Source organism: Molothrus aeneus, chromosome 15 (assembly GCF_037042795.1).
Source record: "Molothrus aeneus isolate 106 chromosome 15, BPBGC_Maene_1.0, whole genome shotgun sequence".
NCBI lineage: Eukaryota > Metazoa > Chordata > Aves > Passeriformes > Icteridae > Molothrus > Molothrus aeneus.
Window position 1 is genome coordinate 16,183,179 of NC_089660.1, and position 21,757 is coordinate 16,204,935.

Consider the following 21,757-nt stretch of genomic DNA (forward strand, 5'->3'; position numbering starts at 1 on the left):
CAGAGCAGGTCCTGGCCATGTCCTGGTTTGAAATGTGACCTTGAGCACTGGGAAGGCTCCTCTGATGGAACCTGAAATAATTTGTGAGACAATGGGTCATATAGGAGGACTGGAATGGGAATTATATCCTCGTCTGGAGAATAATTGCTCCAGAGTGGGGAATGGAATGGAGGATGCTTAGAGGAAAGCAGGAGTCAGGATGGGCCCAGAGTGTTTCTGCCCAGGATCGTTTCCATTGTTCCAAGCATCTGGTGTTGCAGACCTTTTGTATCCTGAGATAATACATGGTATTGAAATGGCCATGGAGTCCTTTGAGGTTATGAGTATCTCCATCAGAGACAGTTCCTTGTGCTGCTCTGGCCTGACACAGGGAACTGTTGGGTGACAGTTGGTAACATGCAGACTGATGAACATTTTTGCTGCTGTTTTGGTGGTGTTGTTGTGGGAGGGTGGCACTACAAACTGCTTTCCATGTGTGTTGTAGAGCATTTATAGCAGCTTCCACAGCTCTTGCCATGGTGGATCTTTGCTTCATCTCTTCAGAGCTGATTTTTAAGGGCAGTTGAAGAGATGGGGTTAATTTGGTGGTGTTCTTCCCTTTCTTGTGGTCTTGCACGGTCAGTCTGGCTAGAGATGGTGTGAGTCCTGTTATCACACATAGCTTATTCTGGTGTCTGGATGTACACACCAATCCTCCACATCTACAGAGCAGCCCAACTCAGGTTTTCTATTCTTGAAATTCTCTCATCCGGTTAACATTTTGAGTGTACTTGTGCTTTTGGTGTGATCTCTTGAAGAAGATGATCTGTGGGGATTTGGGTCAGTACTGTTCACTACTCCAATCACAGAACGTTTAAGAACGTGGTTTGTATGTGCTATTGCTGAAAAGGCACAAAGCATCCTGGCATGAGGGAAAAGTCAAAGAGGCACAGAATGCATTTGCAGCACGCTGTATATTTGTGCCAGGCATGAGGGAAAGGAGAGAATTTGAGTACGTCTTTGGGGTTTCGGGAGGGAATAGAGAATGTCTGCTTAACTGCAGAGATCCCAGTTCCCAGGGTGTAAGATACAGAATCACAGTAGAATATCATGAGGATGACCCATGACACAGTGCTGCTCTCCTGGAATCCTGTCAGGACCTCCAGAAGTTCTGCATCTCTTAGGGTACTGTTGTTCTTTCTGGTATTGCTGCTTGTGAAGACATCTGCCCTTCGTGCCTTTAATTACTTGGTTTTGATGTGGTACATGGTTAGTCAATGAGAAGCTTTTTGCAATTTGGAGCATGCTGCCATGCCTTGTCTGAACACTTCCTTGCAGTCAAAAGGGAAGAGGAATGACAGCTTTTTCCAAAGAATGTGTCACTACACTATGTCAAGAATGTTGAAGAGATGGTAAGGCAATTCCCTTCTTGGTAAGGGAAAAGTGAACGGAAGATGGAAATGGAAGAAAATTGGAAGCAAGAAGAGTGTATTGAAGGAAGGAAAGATGGATATAGAGAAAAAGAAGGGAAGAAGAAAGTAGTAAAAGAAGAGAGAGAGAAAGGACAATCTATAAATGAGTTGACTGGCAAGTCACGGAGACTACCGCTATACAGGAAAAGGGAAGAAGCTGACAAAGGAGAGAAAAAAAGAAGGAAAGGAAGAAGGGAAAGAAAAATAGAAAGAACATGCTACAAAAGAATGGCACAAGGAGAGAATTAAGAAGGGAAGATGACAAAGAGAAGAAATTTAAAATAAGGATTACGCACTGACGTTGCCTCAAAGTGCTGTCCGGAGCTGGTTGTCAACAGGCTTTGCCTCGGTTACAGTTCTGCATTCCAGCTCTGATACCACGAAATGAGAGTTGGTGGATTCGAATACTTTTGTGTGCTGTGCGGCGCTGGAGGTGGCTGGCGAGATACCAGAAGGGGTAAAAAGAGAGCAGCGGGAAAAGTCCAAAGGATAAAATATAAAAGGAGCACGGTAAGAAGAAACAGCAGAGGAGGTGGCCATGACGGATCAGAGGCACAGGCGCTGTCACGGAGCGTGTGAGGCGGCGGAGCAGCGCACGGTGTCGCTGCAGGCTCAGGAACGGCTCGGTGTGGGCGGCTCCGGCCCGGTGCGGCGGAGAGCCCGGCTGTGAGCGCGGGGGGGCGGCTTGGGCCGGGCAGCAGAGGCGGCGCGTCCGGGCGGCGGCGGGGAGCCGTGCGGGGCCCGGGCCGGGGCCGGCAGGCAGAGCGGCGTTGGCGGCGGGCAGAGCGGCAGGAAGGATGGGCGAGCGTTGTTGTGCGGCGCTGGTGCGGCTGCTGGTGCTGCAGGCGGCCTGGGCGCTGTCGGGCGGGCAGGTGCGCTACTCGGTGCCGGAGGAAGCCAAGGCCGGCACGGTGGTGGGCCGTCTGGCGCAGGACCTGGGCCTGGAGGCGGGCGAGGCGGAGGCGCGGCGGCTGCGGCTGGTGGCGCAGGGCCGGCGGGCGAGCGTGGAGGTGAGCGGGGCGAGCGGCGCGCTGCTGGTGAGCTCGCGGCTCGACCGGGAGGAGCTGTGCGGCAAGAGCGCGCCGTGCGCGCTGCGCCTGGAGGTGCTGCTGGAGCGGCCGCTGCGCGTCTTCCATGTGCAGCTGGAGGTCACCGACATCAATGACAATGCCCCCGTCTTCCCCGCCGCCCGCAGAAACCTCAGCATCGCGGAATCCTCTGTGCCGGGGTCTCGTTTCCCGCTGGAAGGCGCGTCGGATGCGGATATCGGGGCGAACGCGCAGCTCACGTACACACTCAGCCCCAGCGAGCATTTCTCTCTGGATTTGCATCGGAGTGAGGAATACCGAGAATCCCTGTTTCTGGTACTAACGAAACCTCTGGACCGCGAGACGATTCCCGTGCACCGGTTGGTGCTGACGGCGACTGACGGGGGCCGGCCGTCTCTGACGGGGACAATGGAGCTGGTGATCTCGGTGGAGGATGCCAACGACAACGCGCCCCAGTTCAATCAGTCCGTGTATAAAGTGCAGCTGCCAGAGAGCGCTGGGGTGGGGACACTGGTGGCAAGGGTGAATGCCACGGATCCAGATTTGGGAAGTAATGGAGAGGTGACATTTAGTGTGAGCAATACTTTTCCAGAAAAGGGGATGAATATTTTCCTTTTAAATGCCAGGACGGGTGAAATAAACCTGGGGGGCACCGTGGACTATGAAGAGGTTCCTTTATATGAGATACAAATCGAAGCAAGGGATCAAGGGACACCCTCTCTGTCGGGTCACTGCAAGGTGGTGCTGGAGGTTCTGGACGTGAACGACAACGCTCCGGAGGTGTGGGTGACGTCGCTGTCGGTGCCGGTGGCGGAGGACGCGTCGGTGGGGACGGTGGTGGCCCTGCTGAGCGTGTCGGACCGGGACTCGGGGGAGAACGGTCGCGTGCGGTGCTGGGTGTGGCCGGCGTCGCCGTTCGGTCTGGAGGCGACGTTCTTGGGCTCGTACTCGCTGGTGCTGCGCGAGGCGCTGGACCGGGAGCGGGTGTCGGAGTACGAGGTGGAGGTGCGTGCGGAGGACGGCGGGGCGCCGGCGCTGCGCGCCAGGCGCGGGCTGCGGGTGCCGGTGTCGGACGTGAACGACAACGCGCCCTTGTTCGCGCAGGCCGTGTACACGGTGCTGGCGCGGGAGAACAACGCGGCGGGCGCGGAGCTGGCGCGGCTGTGGGCGCGGGACCCGGACGAGGCGGCCAACGGGCGCGTCAGCTACTCGGTGTGGGACGGCGGCCTGGGCGTGGGCGTGGGCGGGGCGGCGGGGTCGTCGCCGTCGTCGGGTGGCATGGGGTGGCGTCCGGCGTCGAGCTACGTGTCGGTGGACGCGGAGAGCGGGCGCCTGTGGGCGCTGCAGCCCTTGGACTACGAGGAGCTGCAGGTGCTGCAGTTCGAGGTGCGCGCGGTGGACGCGGGGGAGCCGGCGCTGAGCGGCAACGCCACGGTGCAGCTGTTCGTGCTGGACGAGAACGACAACGCGCCGGCGCTGCTGCCGGCCGCGGGCTCGGCAGCGGAGGCGGCGGCGGCGGCGCTGGCGGGGGCGGGCTCGGAGTCGGGCACGCTGTGGGCGTGGGCGGCGTGGGGGGCGCCGGCGGGGCAGGTGGTGGCCAAGATCCGCGCCGTGGACGCCGACTCGGGCTACAACGCGTGGCTGCGCTACGAGCTGTGCGAGCCGCAAGGGGGCAAGGGCCCGTTCCGCGTGGGGCTCTACAGCGGCGAGGTGAGCACGGCGCGGGCGCTGGACGAGGCGGACGGGCCTCGCCAGAGGCTGCTGATCGTCGTGCGCGACCACGGCGAGCCGGCGCGCTCGGCCACGGCCACGCTCAGCGTGTCGCTGCTCGAGGCCGCCGAGGCGGCGCTGGCCGCGGGATCCTCGGCGGCGTCGTCGTCGTCCGCGGTATCGCGCTCGGCGGCGGGCGCGGAGCTGGGGCCCGGCGCGGCGAGCGCGGCCACCAACGTGTGGCTGGTGGTGGCCATCTGCGCCGTGTCCAGCCTCTTCCTGCTGGCCGTGGTGCTGTACGGAGCGTCGCGCTGGGCGCCGCGGGCGGCCGTGCTCTCGGGGCCCGGGCCCACGACGCTCGTGTGCGCCAGCGAAGTGGGCAGCTGGTCCTACTCGCAGCGCCACAGCCGCAGCCTGTGCGTGGCGGACGGCGCTGCCAAGAGCGACCTCATGGTTTTCAGCCCCAACTTCCCTCCGCCGCCGCCCGGCCCTGCAGCCAAGGACACGCAGCCGGAGCCCTCCGCTCTCCTCGACACGGTCAGTGGCACTGCCTTGTTCGCATCTCGCTCTTAACGTCTTCGCCTCTTTTCTGCTCCATCCATTCTCTCCCTCCCCCTGGGTAGTTCTTGCTCCTAGGGAGGTCGCGCCCCCGCAGCCTGAGGGCAGTGGGTGTTTAAGGATGTTAGAGGGCCATTTCCATCGTCGTCCTTTCCTTGCCTGGTTTTGCAAGTTCTTGGTGCGTGGAAGCAGAATTAAGTTTTTATGGCACCTTAGAGCAATTACCATCCGCAGGTGAGTCTCGCTGTGCTGGGCAGGAGTTTTACTCAGGAATGAAATCAGTGTCTGTTGCTGTGAGAGGTACCCCGGGTGCCAGCTTTGCAGGCAACTTTGTTACGTTTTTGCATGAAGGGTTTCAATGCCAGCTTGGTGCAGGAATTCAAGACGAGCCTTGGTGGTGACAGTCCCCCAGTCACGTTGTTTTGACTTAATGCCTTTGCTGACTTCTGACTATATTGGTATTAGGTCAGGATTGTTATTGAAAACAGTCCTCTTTTATTTTCCTTGCCTGAGATGTGACACAAGATTACACTTGGGATTTCAACTATTTGACTCCCTGTGGAAACAACAATTCTGCATTTAGGTTCCACCATCAGGCTCATTAAGAAAGTAGGAAAGGCAGCGGTGACTTTACTATCACCTTTTCCATTGTATTATTTTTTCCTTTCTGTAAGGGAAGGAAACTGTAGCATGTTTACTAAAGAGAGTGTGGCCGTGGCAGGGTTAGGTCCAGGTTTGTTTTGATGTGACCTTGAGCAGAAGAGCTGCCTGAGGAAGGTGGAATTCATTGAGAAGGGCATGGGCCATGTGTTAGGACAAGAATGAGTCATGATGTGGTTGTCTTGAGAACTCGTGTCCCAGAGTGATGAATGAAGGATACCCTGAGAAAACTGTGAGGCAGGATGGGCACAGAGTGCTCCTGCCTGGGATCCTTTGCAAGACTCTGTGGTTCTGGAGCTGGAGAACTTGTGGACCCTGAGAGGCTGTGTGGTATTGAAATGGCCACCAAGTCCTTTGAGGTGATGAAGTTCTCCCAGAACAGCAAGAGGTTTGTGCTGATACATCATTACTGTATGGAGTGTGTTGGTAAGAGGAAATGCAATGATGAAGATTGTTTAATGAGGCACTTCCCTCATTTGAGAAAATCATTGTGTGAGTGTAGGACTGGAGCTTGCTGGAGTCCTTGTGTAGGAGTCCACATCTAAAGCAGCTTTCTCACCTGCTGATTTTGCCAGGATGGTTCCTTGCTGCTTGTCCAGTGGGATTTGCAAGAGGATGTGATGAGGAAGAGGGTATAATCTGTGTGTGCCTCATATCTCCTACCTGAGCACTTGCAGGGTCAGCCTCAGTAGAAATGGGTGTTCCTTGGTCATGCTTAACCCTGACACCTGCATGGCCACACCAAACCCTGCTGAGCAGCGCAGCCCTGATGTTATTGTAGAAATTCTCCCCCACAGTTTGACTGTGCTTGTGCTTCAGGATTTGTTGTGGTTCTCTCAAAATAAACATACATCTGGGCCTGGATCAGAGCTGTCACTCTGATCACAGAATTTTAAACATCTCTAGTGTGTGGCTTTGTGGTGTTTCCATCTAAGATTGCTGAAAAAGCTCAGCACGTTTAGGGTAAATTGCATCTCTTCCTAAGGTCTTTGTGCCAATTGTGAGGGAAGGTGGGGTTGTACAAAGGCCTGGATCATGCTCAGAATGGTTTTTATTGCTGGTGCAACCTGTTTTGGTGGGGCAGTTTGGCTGCTACAGCTGTAATCCTCCGAGTGGCAGGGAGTGCTGCTTGGGCCCTCTGTCATGACTTTGAGTGGAGAAGTTTATTACTGAGGAAATGGAGATGCTGTGGAGCATAAGCCCTATCACTTGGGAAGAAAAGCTCCAGCTGCTTAGCTGGAGATTCATTTTCCAGAGCTTGGGATAGAGGATTCCACTGGAAAACCTTGTGAAGACACCTGTCACCCAGGGTTGCTCCCCTGGGATCCTCTCAGGTGCTTCTGAAGTCCTGTGTATCCTTGGTATTCTCTGTGCTCTTCCTGGCAGATGTGAAGACATCTTCCATACACAACTTAGATCCCTTGCATTTGAACATATGGTGTTGGTGAAACAGCAGCGTTTCCAATTATCAGTCTTGCTTGGTCAGTCTTCTCTGAAGCTCTCCTGGTTTATATCTCTGCTCTTGTATTGATAGGGAGTGGAAAAACTTCTGTGCATAACCAAGAAGTTTACAGACCTGGCATTTTGATATGGTGGAATGGAACCTTTTAATTTTCTTCTCTCATTTTGCCAAAACATTCCATCTTTTAAATTTTTTTCTTCTTTTGCATTGGCCATGTGTTGTTAAGAGTGGATGAAATGCAGACTGCTGAATTTTGGCAGCTGTCAGGTAGCAGACTTCCCAGTAGTTGACCATGGGTATGAGAGATGGATTTTCCAGTCTTCTAAGCTGAGGTTGAGGTTGGGAGAATGTCCTTAGATTTGCAGGATCTCTTCTACTTAGCATGTGCAAAAAGTACATGAAGGAGTGTTGTGCTCTGTTCACACAGATTTAAAGGGTTTTGCAGAATGTGGGTCATTTTCTCCTATTCATCTTCCCCAGAAATCTCTGACAACATTAAAAGGAAATATGCTTCAGAATCAATTCCCTCTCTTGACAGTAAATATTTTCTGAAGAAGGAGTCAAGGATGCTTCAGGTAAGTTCCTGCTGCCTAAAGAAGATGAGTCTGGAATACAGTTGTACCTTCATATATGTGTTTAGTCACGGTATCTTCGTTTTGGATTGACCGAATGTGCCTGGATTTGGAGCTGGATTTGATGATGCTTATGGGTGCCTTCAAGTGTGAAATGTTCTTTGATTCCTTTACTGGATCAGCAGAGCACCACTGCCTCCTCCCATTCCTAACTTCTTTCTCCAGACACAGTATGAGCAAATAACAGCAAGCACAGAAGAAGTAGGGGCCCTAACACATTTCTCAGAGTGGATGTGTTGGGAGTTGGAAACGTGTTCTCAGAGAAAATGACAGAGATAAAATGGCTCTGTTGCCTTTACCTGTTGGATCAGGCTGCACAGAGACATTTTGCAGGGAATTTCCCCCTGGGGTTGGACATTTCTTTCTGTGTGTTTCTGACTGTTCTGGCCTGCCTGAATTATGAAGCCAGAAATTTACATTCAGCATGCAGGAGGCAAATGAGGACTGAAGAACAGCTCTTCATCAGAGTAAATGAAAATTGTCAGAAGCTGTGGTGTTCAGCATTCAGGATGGATTGGTGTGCTGGGCCTTGATGGCTTTGAGTTCCAGAAGAAGATTCACTGGGTTGTTTGTGCTTAGTCAAGTCTGTTTACAGCAATGTCAAAGTACCTAGGGATTTGGCCTGTGTTTGAGAGGGCTGTGAATTCTCTCCCTTGAGAGGATGGAACCTGAAGAGTGTGGTTTCCTTCCAGAAGGTGAGGTGAAAAAGCAAGCTGTCAGTCTGGCACAGACTTGAAGGGAGCAGGAAATTTGCTCCTTGAGTGGAAAGATGAAAGATGAGAGGAGGAACAAGAGGAATTCTCGTTCCTCCCAACGAGAGGAACGAGAACTGTCACCAATGGTGTGTTTGTGCTTTATGGGGAGAGTGAAGTAATGGAAAAATACTTTGGTAATGGAGATGAGGAAGAAGAGAGTATGTGCTGTGCATAAGGAGAGGCAAGAGGAAGAGGAAGATGGGAAAATGGAAGAAAGGAAGGATGGACGGACAAATTTACTGGTATGTCCCAAATGCTGTCACTGTAAACAGAAAAGGAGAAGAGCAAGAAAGGAAGACAAATGGAGAGAAGAGGAAGAGAGAAGATGCTATGAAGGTATTAGACAAGAAGGTAATTAAGAATGGAAGAAGAGAAAGACGAAAAAGAAATCAAAAGCGAAGGAGATGAGCAGTAGGAAACGCCCTTACCTCTAATCGCTGGGTGGAGCTGGTTCTCAAGAGCCCCCGCCTCCATGCGAATATTCCGCGGTCCGACGCTAATGCCACGTAAGTCGAGTTGGTGGATCCAGCTTGCTTTTTCTGCAGTCAGGCTCCGGAGGCGACGGGCGAGATAGCAGAAGGGGTAAGAAGAGAGCAGCGGTAAAAGTCCAAAGGCTAAAATATAAATGGAGCACGGTAAGAAGAAACAGCAGAGGAGGTGGCCATGACGGAGCGGAGGCACAGGCGCTGTCACGGAGCGTGTGAGGCGGCGGAGCAGCGCACGGTGTCGCTGCAGGCTCAGGAACGGCTCGGTGTGGGCGGCTCCGGCCCGGTGCGGCGGAGAGCCCGGCTGTGAGCGCGGGGGGGCGGCTTGGGCCGGGCAGCAGAGGCGGCGCGTCCGGGCGGCGGCGGGGAGCCGTGCGGGGCCCGGGCCGGGGCCGGCGGGCAGAGCGGCGTTGGCGGCGGGCAGAGCGGCAGGAAGGATGGGCGAGCGTTGTTGTGCGGCGCTGGTGCGGCTGCTGGTGCTGCAGGCGGCCTGGGCGCTGTCGGGCGGGCAGGTGCGCTACTCGGTGCCGGAGGAAGCCAAGGCCGGCACGGTGGTGGGCCGTCTGGCGCAGGACCTGGGCCTGGAGGCGGGCGAGGCGGAGGCGCGGCGGCTGCGGCTGGTGGCGCAGGGCCGGCGGGCGAGCGTGGAGGTGAGCGGGGCGAGCGGCGCGCTGCTGGTGAGCTCGCGGCTCGACCGGGAGGAGCTGTGCGGCAAGAGCGCGCCGTGCGCACTGCGCCTGGAGGTGCTGCTGGAGCGGCCGCTGCGCGTCTTCCATGTGCAGCTGGAGGTCACCGACATCAACGACAATGCCCCCGTATTCCCCGCCGCCCGCAGAAACCTCAGCATCGCGGAACTGTCTGTGCCGGGGTCTCGTTTCCCGCTGGAGGGCGCGTCGGATGCGGATATCGGAGCGAACGCGCAGCTCACCTACATACTCAGCCCCAGTGAATATTTTACACTCGATGTGAAATCGTCTGATGAAAACAGAAAGTCTCTGTTTCTGGTACTCGCAAAATCTTTAGACCGTGAGACGATTCCCGTGCACCGGTTGGTGCTGACGGCGACTGACGGGGGCCGGCCGTCTCTGACGGGCACCATGGAGCTGGTGATCTCGGTGCTGGACGCGAACGACAACGCGCCGCAGTTCAACCAGTCTGTGTATAAAGTGCAGCTGCCGGAGAACGCTACGGAGGGGACGCTCGTAGTACGTGTGAATGCCACGGATCCGGACGAAGGAAGCAATAAGGAGTTTTCTTACAGCATCGTGAGTTCGACTCCTATTGGTAACAAAGAACTCTTTACTATTGACACCAAGACGGGCGAGATCAGACTGAAGGGTACTTTGGACTTCGAAGACGTTCGTTTACATGAATTGCAAGTCGAAGCGACTGATAAAGGGACACCACCGCTGTCGGGTCACTGCAGCGTGGAGCTGGAGGTGGTGGACGTGAACGACAACGCGCCGGAGGTGTGGGTGACGTCGCTGTCGGTGCCGGTGGCGGAGGACGCGTCGGTGGGGACGGTGGTGGCCCTGCTGAGCGTGTCGGACCGGGACTCGGGGGAGAACGGTCGCGTGCGGTGCTGGGTGTGGCCGGCGTCGCCGTTCGGTCTGGAGGCGACGTTCTTGGGCTCGTACTCGCTGGTGCTGCGCGAGGCGCTGGACCGGGAGCGGGTGTCGGAGTACGAGGTGGAGGTGCGTGCGGAGGACGGCGGGGCGCCGGCGCTGCGCGCCAGGCGCGGGCTGCGGGTGCCGGTGTCGGACGTGAACGACAACGCGCCCTTGTTCGCGCAGGCCGTGTACACGGTGCTGGCGCGGGAGAACAACGCGGCGGGCGCGGAGCTGGCGCGGCTGTGGGCGCGGGACCCGGACGAGGCGGCCAACGGGCGCGTCAGCTACTCGGTGTGGGACGGCGGCCTGGGCGTGGGCGTGGGCGGGGCGGCGGGGTCGTCGTCGTCGTCGGGTGGCATGGGGTGGCGTCCGGCGTCGAGCTACGTGTCGGTGGACGCGGAGAGCGGGCGCCTGTGGGCGCTGCAGCCCTTGGACTACGAGGAGCTGCAGGTGCTGCAGTTCGAGGTGCGCGCGGTGGACGCGGGGGAGCCGGCGCTGAGCGGCAACGCCACGGTGCAGCTGTTCGTGCTGGACGAGAACGACAACGCGCCGGCGCTGCTGCCGGCCGCGGGCTCGGCAGCGGAGGCGGCGCTGGCGGGGGCGGGCTCGGAGTCGGGCACGCTGTGGGCGTGGGCGGCGTGGGGGGCGCCGGCGGGGCAGGTGGTGGCCAAGATCCGCGCCGTGGACGCCGACTCGGGCTACAACGCGTGGCTGCGCTACGAGCTGTGCGAGCCGCAAGGGGGCAAGGGCCCGTTCCGCGTGGGGCTCTACAGCGGCGAGGTGAGCACGGCGCGGGCGCTGGACGAGGCGGACGGGCCTCGCCAGAGGCTGCTGATCGTCGTGCGCGACCACGGCGAGCCGGCGCGCTCGGCCACGGCCACGCTCAGCGTGTCGCTGCTCGAGGCCGCCGAGGCGGCGCTGGCCGCGGGATCCTCGGCGGCGTCGTCGTCGTCGTCGTCCGCGGTGTCGCGCTCGGCGGCGGGCGCGGAGCTGGGGCCCGGCGCGGCGAGCGCGGCCACCAACGTGTGGCTGGTGGTGGCCATCTGCGCCGTGTCCAGCCTCTTCCTGCTGGCCGTGGTGCTGTACGGGGCGTCGCGCTGGGCGCCGCGGGCGGCCGTGCTCTCGGGGCCCGGGCCCACGACGCTCGTGTGCGCCAGCGAAGTGGGCAGCTGGTCCTACTCGCAGCGCCACAGCCGCAGCCTGTGCGTGGCGGACGGCGCTGCCAAGAGCGACCTCATGGTTTTCAGCCCCAACTTCCCTCCGCCGCCGCCCGGCCCTGCAGCCAAGGACACGCAGCCGGAGCCCTCCGCTCTCCTCGGCACGGTCAGTGGCACTGCCTTGTTCGCATCTCGCTCTTATCTTCTCCGCCTCTTTTCCCCTCCACCCAATCTCTCCCGCCCCCTGGGTCGTTCTTGCTTCTAGGGAGGTCGCGCCCCCGCAGCCTGAGGGCAGTGGGTGTTTAAGGATGTTAGAGGGCCATTTCCATCGTCGGCCTTTCCTTGCCTGGTTTTGCAAGTTCTTGGTTCGTGGAAGCAGAATTAAGTTTTTATGGCACCCCAGAGCAATTACCATCCGCAGGTGAGTCTCGCTGTGCTGGGCAGGAGTTTTACTCAGGAATGAAATCACTGCCTGTTGCTGTGAGAGGTACCCCGGGTGCCAGCTTTGCAGGCAACTTTGTTACGTTTTTGCATGAAGGGTTTCAATGCCAGCTTGGTGCAGGAATTCAAGACGAGCCTTGGTGGTGACAGTCCCCCAGTCACGTTGTTTTGACTTAATGCCTTTGCTGACTTCTGACTATATTGGTATTAGGTCAGGATTGTTATTGAAAACTGTCCTCTTTTATTTTCCTTGCCTGAGATGTGACACACAATTACACTTGGGATTTCAACTATTTGACTCCCTGTGGAAACAACAATTCTGCATTTAGGTTCCACCATCAGGCTCATTAAGAAAGTAGGAAAGGCAGCAGTGACTTTACTATCACCTTTTCCATTGTATTATTTTTTCCTTTCTGTAAGGGAAGGAAACTGTAGCATGTTTACTAAAGAGAGTGTGGCCGTGGCAGGGTTAGGTCCAGGTTTGTATTGATGTGACCTTGAGCAGAAGAGCTGCCTGAGGAAGGTGGAATTCATTGAGAAGGGCATGGGCCATGTGTTAAGATAAGAATGAGTCATGATGTGGTTGTCTTGAGAACTCGTGTCCCAGAGTGATGAATGAAGGATACCCTGAGAAAACTGTGAGGCAGGATGGGCACAGAGTGCTCCTGCCTGGGATCCTTTGCAAGACTCTGTGGTTCTGGAGCTGGAGGCCTTGTGGACCCTGAGATGCTGTGTGGTATTGAAATGGCCACCAAGTCCTTTGAGGTGATGAAGTTCTCCCAGAACTGAAAGAGGTTTGTGCGGATACATCATTACTGTATGGAGTGTGTTGGTAAGAGGAAATGCAATGATGAAGATTGTTTAATGAGGCACTTCCCTCTTTGGAGGAAGTCATTGTGTGAGGGTAGGACTGGAGCTTGTTGGAGTCCTTGTGTAGGAGTCCACATCTAAAGCAGCTTCCTCAGCTGTTGATTTTGCCAGGATGGTTCCTTGCTGCTTGTCCAGTGGGATTTGCAAGAGGATGTGATGAGGAAGAGGGTATAATCTGTGTGTGCCTCATATCTCCTACCTGAGCACTTGCAGGGTCAGCCTCAGTAGAAATGGGTGTTCCTTGGTCATGCTTAACCCTGACACCAGCATGGCCACACTAAACCCTGCCGAGCAGCCCAGCCCTGATGTTATTGTAGAAATTCTCCCCCACAGTTTGACTGTGCTTGTGCTTCAGCATTTGGGGTGGTTCTCTCAAAATAAACATACATCTGGGCCCGGATCAGAACTGTCACTCTGATCACAGAATTTTAAACATCTCTAGTGTGTGGCTTTGTGGTGTTTCCATCTAAGATTGCTGAAAAATGTCAGCACGTTTAGGTTAAATTGCATCTCTTCATAAGTTCTTTTTGCCAATTGTGAGGGAAGGTGGGGATGTACAAAGGCCTGGATCATGCTCAGAGTGGGTTTTATTGCTGGTTCAACGTTTTTTGGTGGGGCAGTTTGGCTGCTACAGCTGTAATTTGAGTGGCAGGGAGTACTGCTTGGACCCTCTCTTATGGGCAGAGTGACTTTGAGTGGAGAAGTTTATTACTGAGGAAATGGAGATGCTGTGGAGCACAAGCCCTATCAGAGGGGAAGAAAAGCTCCAGCTGCTTAGCTGGAGATTCATTTCCCAGAGCTTGGGCTAGAGGATTCCACTGGAAAACCTTGTGAAGACACCTGTCACCCAGGGTTGCTCTCCTGGGATCCTCTCAGGTGCTCCTGAAGTCCTGTGTATCCTTGGTATTCTCTGTGTTCTTCCTGGCAGATGTGAAGACATCTTCCATACACGACTTAGATCCCTTGCTTTTGAACATATGGTGTTGGTGAAACAGCAGCGTTTCCAATTATCAGTCTTGCTTGGTCAGTCTTCTCTGAAGCTCTCCTGGTTTATATCTCTGCTCTTGTCTTGATAGGGAGAGGAAAAACTTCTGTGAATAACCAAGAAGTTTACAGACCTGGCATTTTGATATGGTGGAATGGGACATTTTAGTTTTCTTCTCTCCTTTTTCCAAAACATTCCATCTTTTAGAAATTTTTCTTCTTTTGCATTGGCCATGTGTTGTTAAGAGTGGATGAAATGCAGACTGCTGAATTTTGGCAGCTGTCAGGTAGCAGAGTTCCCAGTAGTTGACCATGGGTATGAGAGATGGATTTTCCAGTCTTCTAAGCTGAGGTTGAGGTTGGGAGAATGTCCTTAGATTTGCAGGATCATATATTTTAGCATGTGCTAAAAGTACATGAAGGAGGGTTGTGCTCTGTTCAGTGATTTAGAGGCTTTTGCAGAATGTGGGTCATTTCCCCTTATTCATCCTCTCCAGAAATCTCTGATAACATTAAAAGAAAATATACTTCAGAACCAATTCCCTCTCTTGACAGTAAATATTTTCTGAAGAAGGAGTCAAGGATGCTTCAGGTAAGTTCCTGCTGCCTAAAGAAGATGAGTCTGATTTCACTTGTACCTTGGATTGACCGAATGTGCCTGGATATGGAGTTGGATTTGATGATCCTTATGGGTGCCTTTAAGTTTTAAATGTTCTTTGATTCCTTTACTGGATCAGCAGAGCACCACTGCCTCCTCCCATTCCTAACTTCTTTCTCCAGACACAAATAACAGCAATCATGGATGAAGGAGGCGCCCTAACGCATTTCTCAGAGTGGATGTGTTGGGAGTCAGGAGTGTTTTCTCAGAGAAAATGACAGAGATAAAATGACTCTGTTGCCTCTACCCTTTGGATCTGACTGCACAGTGGGATTTGATGGGGAAATTGCCCCTGGGGATGGACCTTCTTGCTGTGTGTTTCTGACTGTTCTGGCCTGCCTGAAATATGGAGCCAGAAATTTACATTCAGCATGCAGGAGGCAAATGAGGCCTGAAGAACAGCTCTTCATCAGAGTATATGAAAAGTGTCAAAAGCTGTGGTGTTCAGCATTCAGGATGGATTGGTGTGCTGGGCCTTGATGGCTTTGAGTTCCAGAAGAAGATTCTCTGGGTTGTTTGTGCTTAGTCAAGTCTATTTACGGCAATGTCAAAGTACCTAGGGATTGGGCCTGTGTTTGAGAGGGCTGTGAATTCTCTCCCTTGAGAGGATGGAACCTGAAGAGTGTGGTTTCCTTCCAGAAGGTGAGATGAAAGAGCAAGCTGGCAGTCTGGCACAGACTTGAAGGGAGCAGGAACTTTGCTCCTTGAGTGGAAAGATGAAAGATGTCAGCAAGAGGAACGAGAATTGTCACCAATGGTGTGTTTGTGCTTCATGGGGAGAGTGAAGTAATGGAAAAATACTTTGGTAATGGAGATGAGGAAGAAGAGAGTATGTGTGTGCATAAGGAGAGTGAAGACGAAGATGGGAAAATGGAAGAAAGGAAGGATGGACGGACAAATTTACTGGTATGTCCCAGATGCTGTCACTGTAAACAGAAAGGGAGAAGAGCAAGTAAGGAAGACATGAAAGGAGTGAGAGAAGAGGAAGAGAGAAGATGCTATGAAGGTATTAGACAAGAAGGTAATTAAGAATAGAAGATGAGAAAGACGAAAAAGAAATCAACAGCAAAGGAGATGAGCAGTACGAAAGGACCTTACCTCTAATCGCTGGGTGGAGCTGGTTCTCAAGAGCCCCCGCCTCCATGCGAATATTCCTCGGTCCGACGCTAATGCCACGTAAGTCGAGTTGGTGGATCCAGCTTGCTTTTTCTGCAGTCAGGCTCCGGAGGCGACGGGCGAGATAGCAGAAGGGGTAAGAAGAGAGCAGCGGAAAAAGTCCAAAGGATAAAATATAAAAGGAGCACGGTAAGAAGAAACAGCAGAGGAGATGGCCATGACGGATCAGAGGCACAGGCGCTGTCGCGGAGCGTGTGAGGCGGCGGAGCAGCGCACGGTGTCGCTGCAGGCTCAGGAACGGCTCGGTGTGGGCGGCTCCGGCCCGGTGCGGCGGAGAGCCCGGCTGTGAGCGCGGGGGGGCGGCTTGGGCCGGGCAGCAGAGGCGGCGCGTCCGGGCGGCGGCGGGGAGCCGTGCGGGGCCCGGGCCGGGGCCGGCAGGCAGAGCGGCGTTGGCGGCGGGCAGAGCGGCAGGAAGGATGGGCGAGCGTTGTTGTGCGGCGCTGGTGCGGCTGCTGGTGCTGCAGGCGGCCTGGGCGCTGTCGGGCGGGCAGGTGCGCTACTCGGTGCCGGAGGAAGCCAAGGCCGGCACGGTGGTGGGCCGTCTGGCGCAGGACCTGGGCCTGGAGGCGGGCGAGGCGGAGGCGCGGCGGCTGCGGCTGGTGGCGCAGGGCCGGCGGGCGAGCGTGGAGGTGAGCGGGGCGAGCGGCGCGCTGCTGGTGAGCTCGCGGCTCGACCGGGAGGAGCTGTGCGGCAAGAGCGCGCCGTGCGCGCTGCGCCTGGAGGTGCTGCTGGAGCGGCCGCTGCGCGTCTTCCATGTGCAGCTGGAGGTCACCGACATCAACGACAATGCCCCCGTCTTCCCCGCCGCCCGGAAAAACCTCAGCATCGCGGAATCGTCTCTGCTGGGGTCTCGTTTCCCACTAGAGGGGGCGTCGGATGCGGATGTCGGGACGAACGCTCAGCTCTCCTACACACTCAGCCCCAGTGAATATTTTACACTCGATGTGAAATCGTCTGATGAAAACAGAAAGTCTCTGTTTCTGGCACTCGCAAAGTCCTTAGACCGCGAGACGATTCCCGTGCACCGGTTGGTGCTGACGGCGAGTGACGGGGGCCGGCCGTCTCTGACGGGCACGATGGAACTCGTGATCTCGGTTCTGGATGCGAACGACAATCCGCCCCAGTTCAACCAGTCCGTGTATAAAGTGCAGCTGCCGGAGAACGCTACAGAGGGGACGCTCGTAGTACGTGTGAATGCCACGGATCCGGACGAAGGAAGCAATAAGGAGTTTTCTTACAGCATCTTGGGTTCGACTCCTATTGGTAACAAAGAACTCTTTACTATTGACACAAAGACGGGCGAGATCAGACTGAAGGGTACTTTGGACTTCGAAGACGTTCGTTTACATGAATTGCAAGTCGAAGCGACTGATAAAGGGACACCACCGCTGTCGGGTCATTGCAGCGTGGTGCTGGAGGTGCTGGACGTGAACGACAACGCTCCGGAGGTGTGGGTGACGTCGCTGTCGGTGCCGGTGGCGGAGGACGCGTCGGTGGGGACGGTGGTGGCCCTGCTGAGCGTGTCGGACCGGGACTCGGGGGAGAACGGTCGCGTGCGGTGCTGGGTGTGGCCGGCGTCGCCGTTCGGTCTGGAGGCGACGTTCTTGGGCTCGTACTCGCTGGTGCTGCGCGAGGCGCTGGACCGGGAGCGGGTGTCGGAGTACGAGGTGGAGGTGCGTGCGGAGGACGGCGGGGCGCCGGCGCTGCGCGCCAGGCGCGGGCTGCGGGTGCCGGTGTCGGACGTGAACGACAACGCGCCCTTGTTCGCGCAGGCCGTGTACACGGTGCTGGCGCGGGAGAACAACGCGGCGGGCGCGGAGCTGGCGCGGCTGTGGGCGCGGGACCCGGACGAGGCGGCCAACGGGCGCGTCAGCTACTCGGTGTGGGACGGCGGCCTGGGCGTGGGCGTGGGCGGGGCGGCGGGGTCGTCGCCGTCGTCGGGTGGCATGGGGTGGCGTCCGGCGTCGAGCTACGTGTCGGTGGACGCGGAGAGCGGGCGCCTGTGGGCGCTGCAGCCCTTGGACTACGAGGAGCTGCAGGTGCTGCAGTTCGAGGTGCGCGCGGTGGACGCGGGGGAGCCGGCGCTGAGCGGCAACGCCACGGTGCAGCTGTTCGTGCTGGACGAGAACGACAACGCGCCGGCGCTGCTGCCGGCCGCGGGCTCGGCAGCGGAGGCGGCGCTGGCGGGGGCGGGCTCGGAGTCGGGCACGCTGTGGGCGTGGGCGGCGTGGGGGGCGCCGGCGGGGCAGGTGGTGGCCAAGATCCGCGCCGTGGACGCCGACTCGGGCTACAACGCGTGGCTGCGCTACGAGCTGTGCGAGCCGCAAGGGGGCAAGGGCCCGTTCCGCGTGGGGCTCTACAGCGGCGAGGTGAGCACGGCGCGGGCGCTGGACGAGGCGGACGGGCCTCGCCAGAGGCTGCTGATCGTCGTGCGCGACCACGGCGAGCCGGCGCGCTCGGCCACGGCCACGCTCAGCGTGTCGCTGCTCGAGGCCGCCGAGGCGGCGCTGGCCGCGGGATCCTCGGCGGCGTCGTCGTCGTCGTCCGCGGTGTCGCGCTCGGCGGCGGGCGCGGAGCTGGGGCCCGGCGCGGCGAGCGCGGCCACCAACGTGTGGCTGGTGGTGGCCATCTGCGCCGTGTCCAGCCTCTTCCTGCTGGCCGTGGTGCTGTACGGGGCGTCGCGCTGGGCGCCGCGGGCGGCCGTGCTCTCGGGGCCCGGGCCCACGACGCTCGTGTGCGCCAGCGAAGTGGGCAGCTGGTCCTACTCGCAGCGCCACAGCCGCAGCCTGTGCGTGGCGGACGGCGCTGCCAAGAGCGACCTCATGGTTTTCAGCCCCAACTTCCCTCCGCCGCCGCCCGGCCCTGCGGCCAAGGACACGCAGCCGGAGCCCTCCGCTCTCCTCGACACGGTCAGTGTTCCTCTCTTACTCGCTCTGTCCCCTCTCACCCGCCCCCTGCGCAGTTCCTGCCTGGAGTCGGGCTCCTCACTCGCGCCGTGGGGCGCTCCATGTTTCATGGTCATTTACCCTCTGGGTGCTGGTTGCATTTTCCCTCCTCTTCGGTGCCTGTATTGTGTTGTATCTTGGCAGGTTTTTTATGCCAATGTGATCTTCTCTCTTCTTTTAACCTTGTTAAGGAGGGGAGCTTGGCAAAATACTTAAATCTTGCTTACCTCGGAGCCAAGTTGAATGAAATACTTTTTTTTCTTGCAGTGCCTTGTGAGTCTTGCATTTTTGATATCATTGAGAATAGAGTTCACCTGTATGTCACTTTCTTCTCTATTTTGTAGTTCTAGAACCTTCAGTAGCTGTTTCAGAATCAGTCATAATCTCTCTTGAAGCCACATATTTTTCTTGTCTCCTCTGCTTTGTAGTCCCCTGCATCAAAAATATTTTGCCATTTTCTTACCAAGGTCTTCAGAGTCATCAACTTTTTCTGCAGTTATTTCTTGCAGACCTGTATTTGAACTCTGCTTCATAGGGTGATATCTCCTGTAATCTTTGATACATCACTGTTCATGACTTTCTGAGATCCCCTCGTGAGTTACTAAATAGACTAATTCTTGATAAAGGTTTCTGCCCGACTGGAGTGTTAACCTTATCTTGCTGGTCTTACCAGGTCTGATTTTCTTCCACCTGTGGAGTTAATCACAATTTTGAGCGCCTCTTTCAGTCTTTCATTTTGAGTGGAGTGTCTTCACTTGCCCACATTTCCCTGTCTTACAGGTGGGGCAGTTCTAATGAATTTCTTGCTTTTAACTGCTGTGAATTGCTGGTTTCCAGTCTTTTCTTACTCAAATGTCTGTCCTCATCTGTTTCACCTTTGAAACAAAAATCTATATTTAAAGTTCTTGTCTCTTCACCGTGCATGGTATATATTAATTTGTGAAGTACTACAGAATTACTATGGACGTGAAAATGACAGATACATTTCACACTTCCCCCTTCGAAGTATGATTGAAATGAACTTTCTGATGTAAGGTAGTTAATTGCAGAAGAACACAAAGCAAAGCAGATGTCAAAATGTGCAGCTGTAGTGCTAGACTGAGCAAGACATGTTGGTAGAGGACTTGTTTTTGATGATTAATGTATTTGTAGAAGCACCTCAGTTTGGTTTCTGACTTGGGTAGTCCTATGTAGTCATCAGTCATAGGCATTGTATTTCTAGGATGTTGTGGTGTTTTGACATGATCTCATTTGTGTTTACTTAATTTAATTTTGTTTTTCCCTTCCCTGAGAATAGGTTTTTAAATAAACTGAATTTTTTTGTCTCATTGTGTGCTTGCCTTATGATAATCATGTGAATATGAAGATGGATGATGCTTGAAACTCCCAATTTTCAGAGAGTGATTTAGCTTGACTTTATCAGGAGATGTGTTGGCAATTGTGAGTGAAAGCAATGCTGCCAAATAATGCTCTTTTATTTCAGAGTCTGTGCTCCTTAATATATACATCATAATATTGATTCAGCTTAATAGATACAGCTGAAAAGTAAAGGGTGGCTCCACAATGCTCCATAATCAGAAGGCAAACTACTGGAACAGAAGATTTCACTGGAAAAAATGTTAAGCCTAAGTGCTGGAGAATTCTGAGCTCCAGAGTTACTCCTCCTGCACTGATGCTGTAGTGTCATTGCCCAATAATATTTTCATTGAACTGTGCTTCACTGTCTTGTAGTCTCTTAAGGTCAATTTTACTTTGAGAGAAAGCTGTGAGGCTTCAGGTTTCATTTGTTTCTGCCTTCATAGAAACGGATAGAGAAATGTTGGCAATACAGCAGGGATTTGAGAGGATGGAAAAAACCTGTTTGCTTTTTCAGACCTGCTTCCCTGAAATTTTGAACAGTGATCCTTGAACACAGGCCTAACAATGGAGACCTAGAAATAAATCAAGACAACAGTTAGAATAGCAGCAGGTGTCATTAAAAATATCTCTTGACAGACCTGCATGGACTTCTTTAGCGTTTTGTATGTTCCTTTTTTTGCTGTTGCTTTTTACCTTTGGGCGCATGCATCGTTGATTCTTCCTGTAGTATGACCAGCAACTCAGTAATCTGTGAAATTCCCTGGTTTCTGTTACTGCCTGGCCTAGAGGGCAGGGCAGCAGAAAGTGCTGTAGCTGTGTAGAGAAGAGACTCTGATGTCTTTATGTCAGTAGATGAGGTGGGAGCCTGGGAACCTGTTATGAGATGAACTGTGCCTTGCCAGAGCAGTGGTGCAACCCTTTTATCTCATCCCCAGTTGTGCCATGGTTGAATGGTTCTGCTGTGTCCTGCAGCAGCTCATCTCCATCAGTATCAGGCACACGGTTTTGCCGCATTGTGAGTTTCTACCTGCCTAAAAATGATAACCAAGACCTTGACCTTCATTGTGCAACTACACTTGGGGGATAAAACTTAGAGAAAATACTGATACATAAAGATGAGAGAGTTCAGGTTCCCTGAGCTATTTCACCGTTCTGAGAGGATTTCTGCTGTGTTGGAATGTTGAGAGCGTAGAGTTAGGGAGTCGCTGACGGAGTTGAAAGTCTCTGGAATTGGTATTTGCTGATGCTTTACTAGGTTGGAAATACACTTCAGAAGGCAAAACAATTCTGCTATGGACAGACACAGGTACTCTTTGTAATATGATGGATTTACTGTATTATTTACGAAAAACCAAGGAGACAATGTGGAATTGCTCAGCTACATCCCTGTCACAAAGCCATGAAAAGGTAAGCAATTTCTGTTAGTTTCTAGCGTTCCTGGACTAGACTAAGTACATTACATGTGAATCTATGTCTTCTGAAGACCTGAGTACTTTCTATAGATGGAAGATCAAGGATACAGTCTTCTTCTGCAGAGGAAACAGCTGAAGTATCTTTCGGAAGAAAACATAAATGAGAAAATTGAGTTATGCCTCCTCAGGCATGAGAGAAGATGAAGTCTGGAGATCAGAAGTAGCTTTATGCAGTGAAGATATTCCTCGGAATGATTCCTGGGTTAATATGGGCGTTCAATTGAATGTACATTTTGGCAAGTAAGTAAGTGCTTCTCAGTTAAAGTGCCTTAAGGAAGGAGAACAGGAAGAAGAGAAGGAGAAGGGAAGGAGACAAAAGGACC

The 21,757-nt window shown here is 54.6% G+C and overlaps 1 protein-coding gene across 6 annotated transcripts in view; it reads left to right on the top strand.

The window, feature by feature from the left end:
- Positions 1 to 21,757, top strand: part of LOC136563101 (protocadherin alpha-C1-like) — a 122,589-nt gene that overhangs the window by 14,803 nt on the left and 86,029 nt on the right. Inside the window, exon 1 of one of the 6 annotated variants that reach the window (XM_066560278.1) lies at positions 2,210 to 4,747. The exons of 3 other annotated variants lie outside the window; for them this stretch is intronic. In XM_066560278.1, coding sequence (XP_066416375.1) covers positions 2,249 to 4,747 — 2,499 coding nt within the window. In that variant the 5' untranslated portion in view covers positions 2,210 to 2,248. Of the gene's footprint in view, positions 1 to 2,209; positions 4,748 to 7,026; positions 11,696 to 16,035; positions 18,568 to 21,757 lie in introns of those variants that run through there. 2 more of the 6 variants (XM_066560279.1, XM_066560280.1) reach the window with 2 other exon arrangements.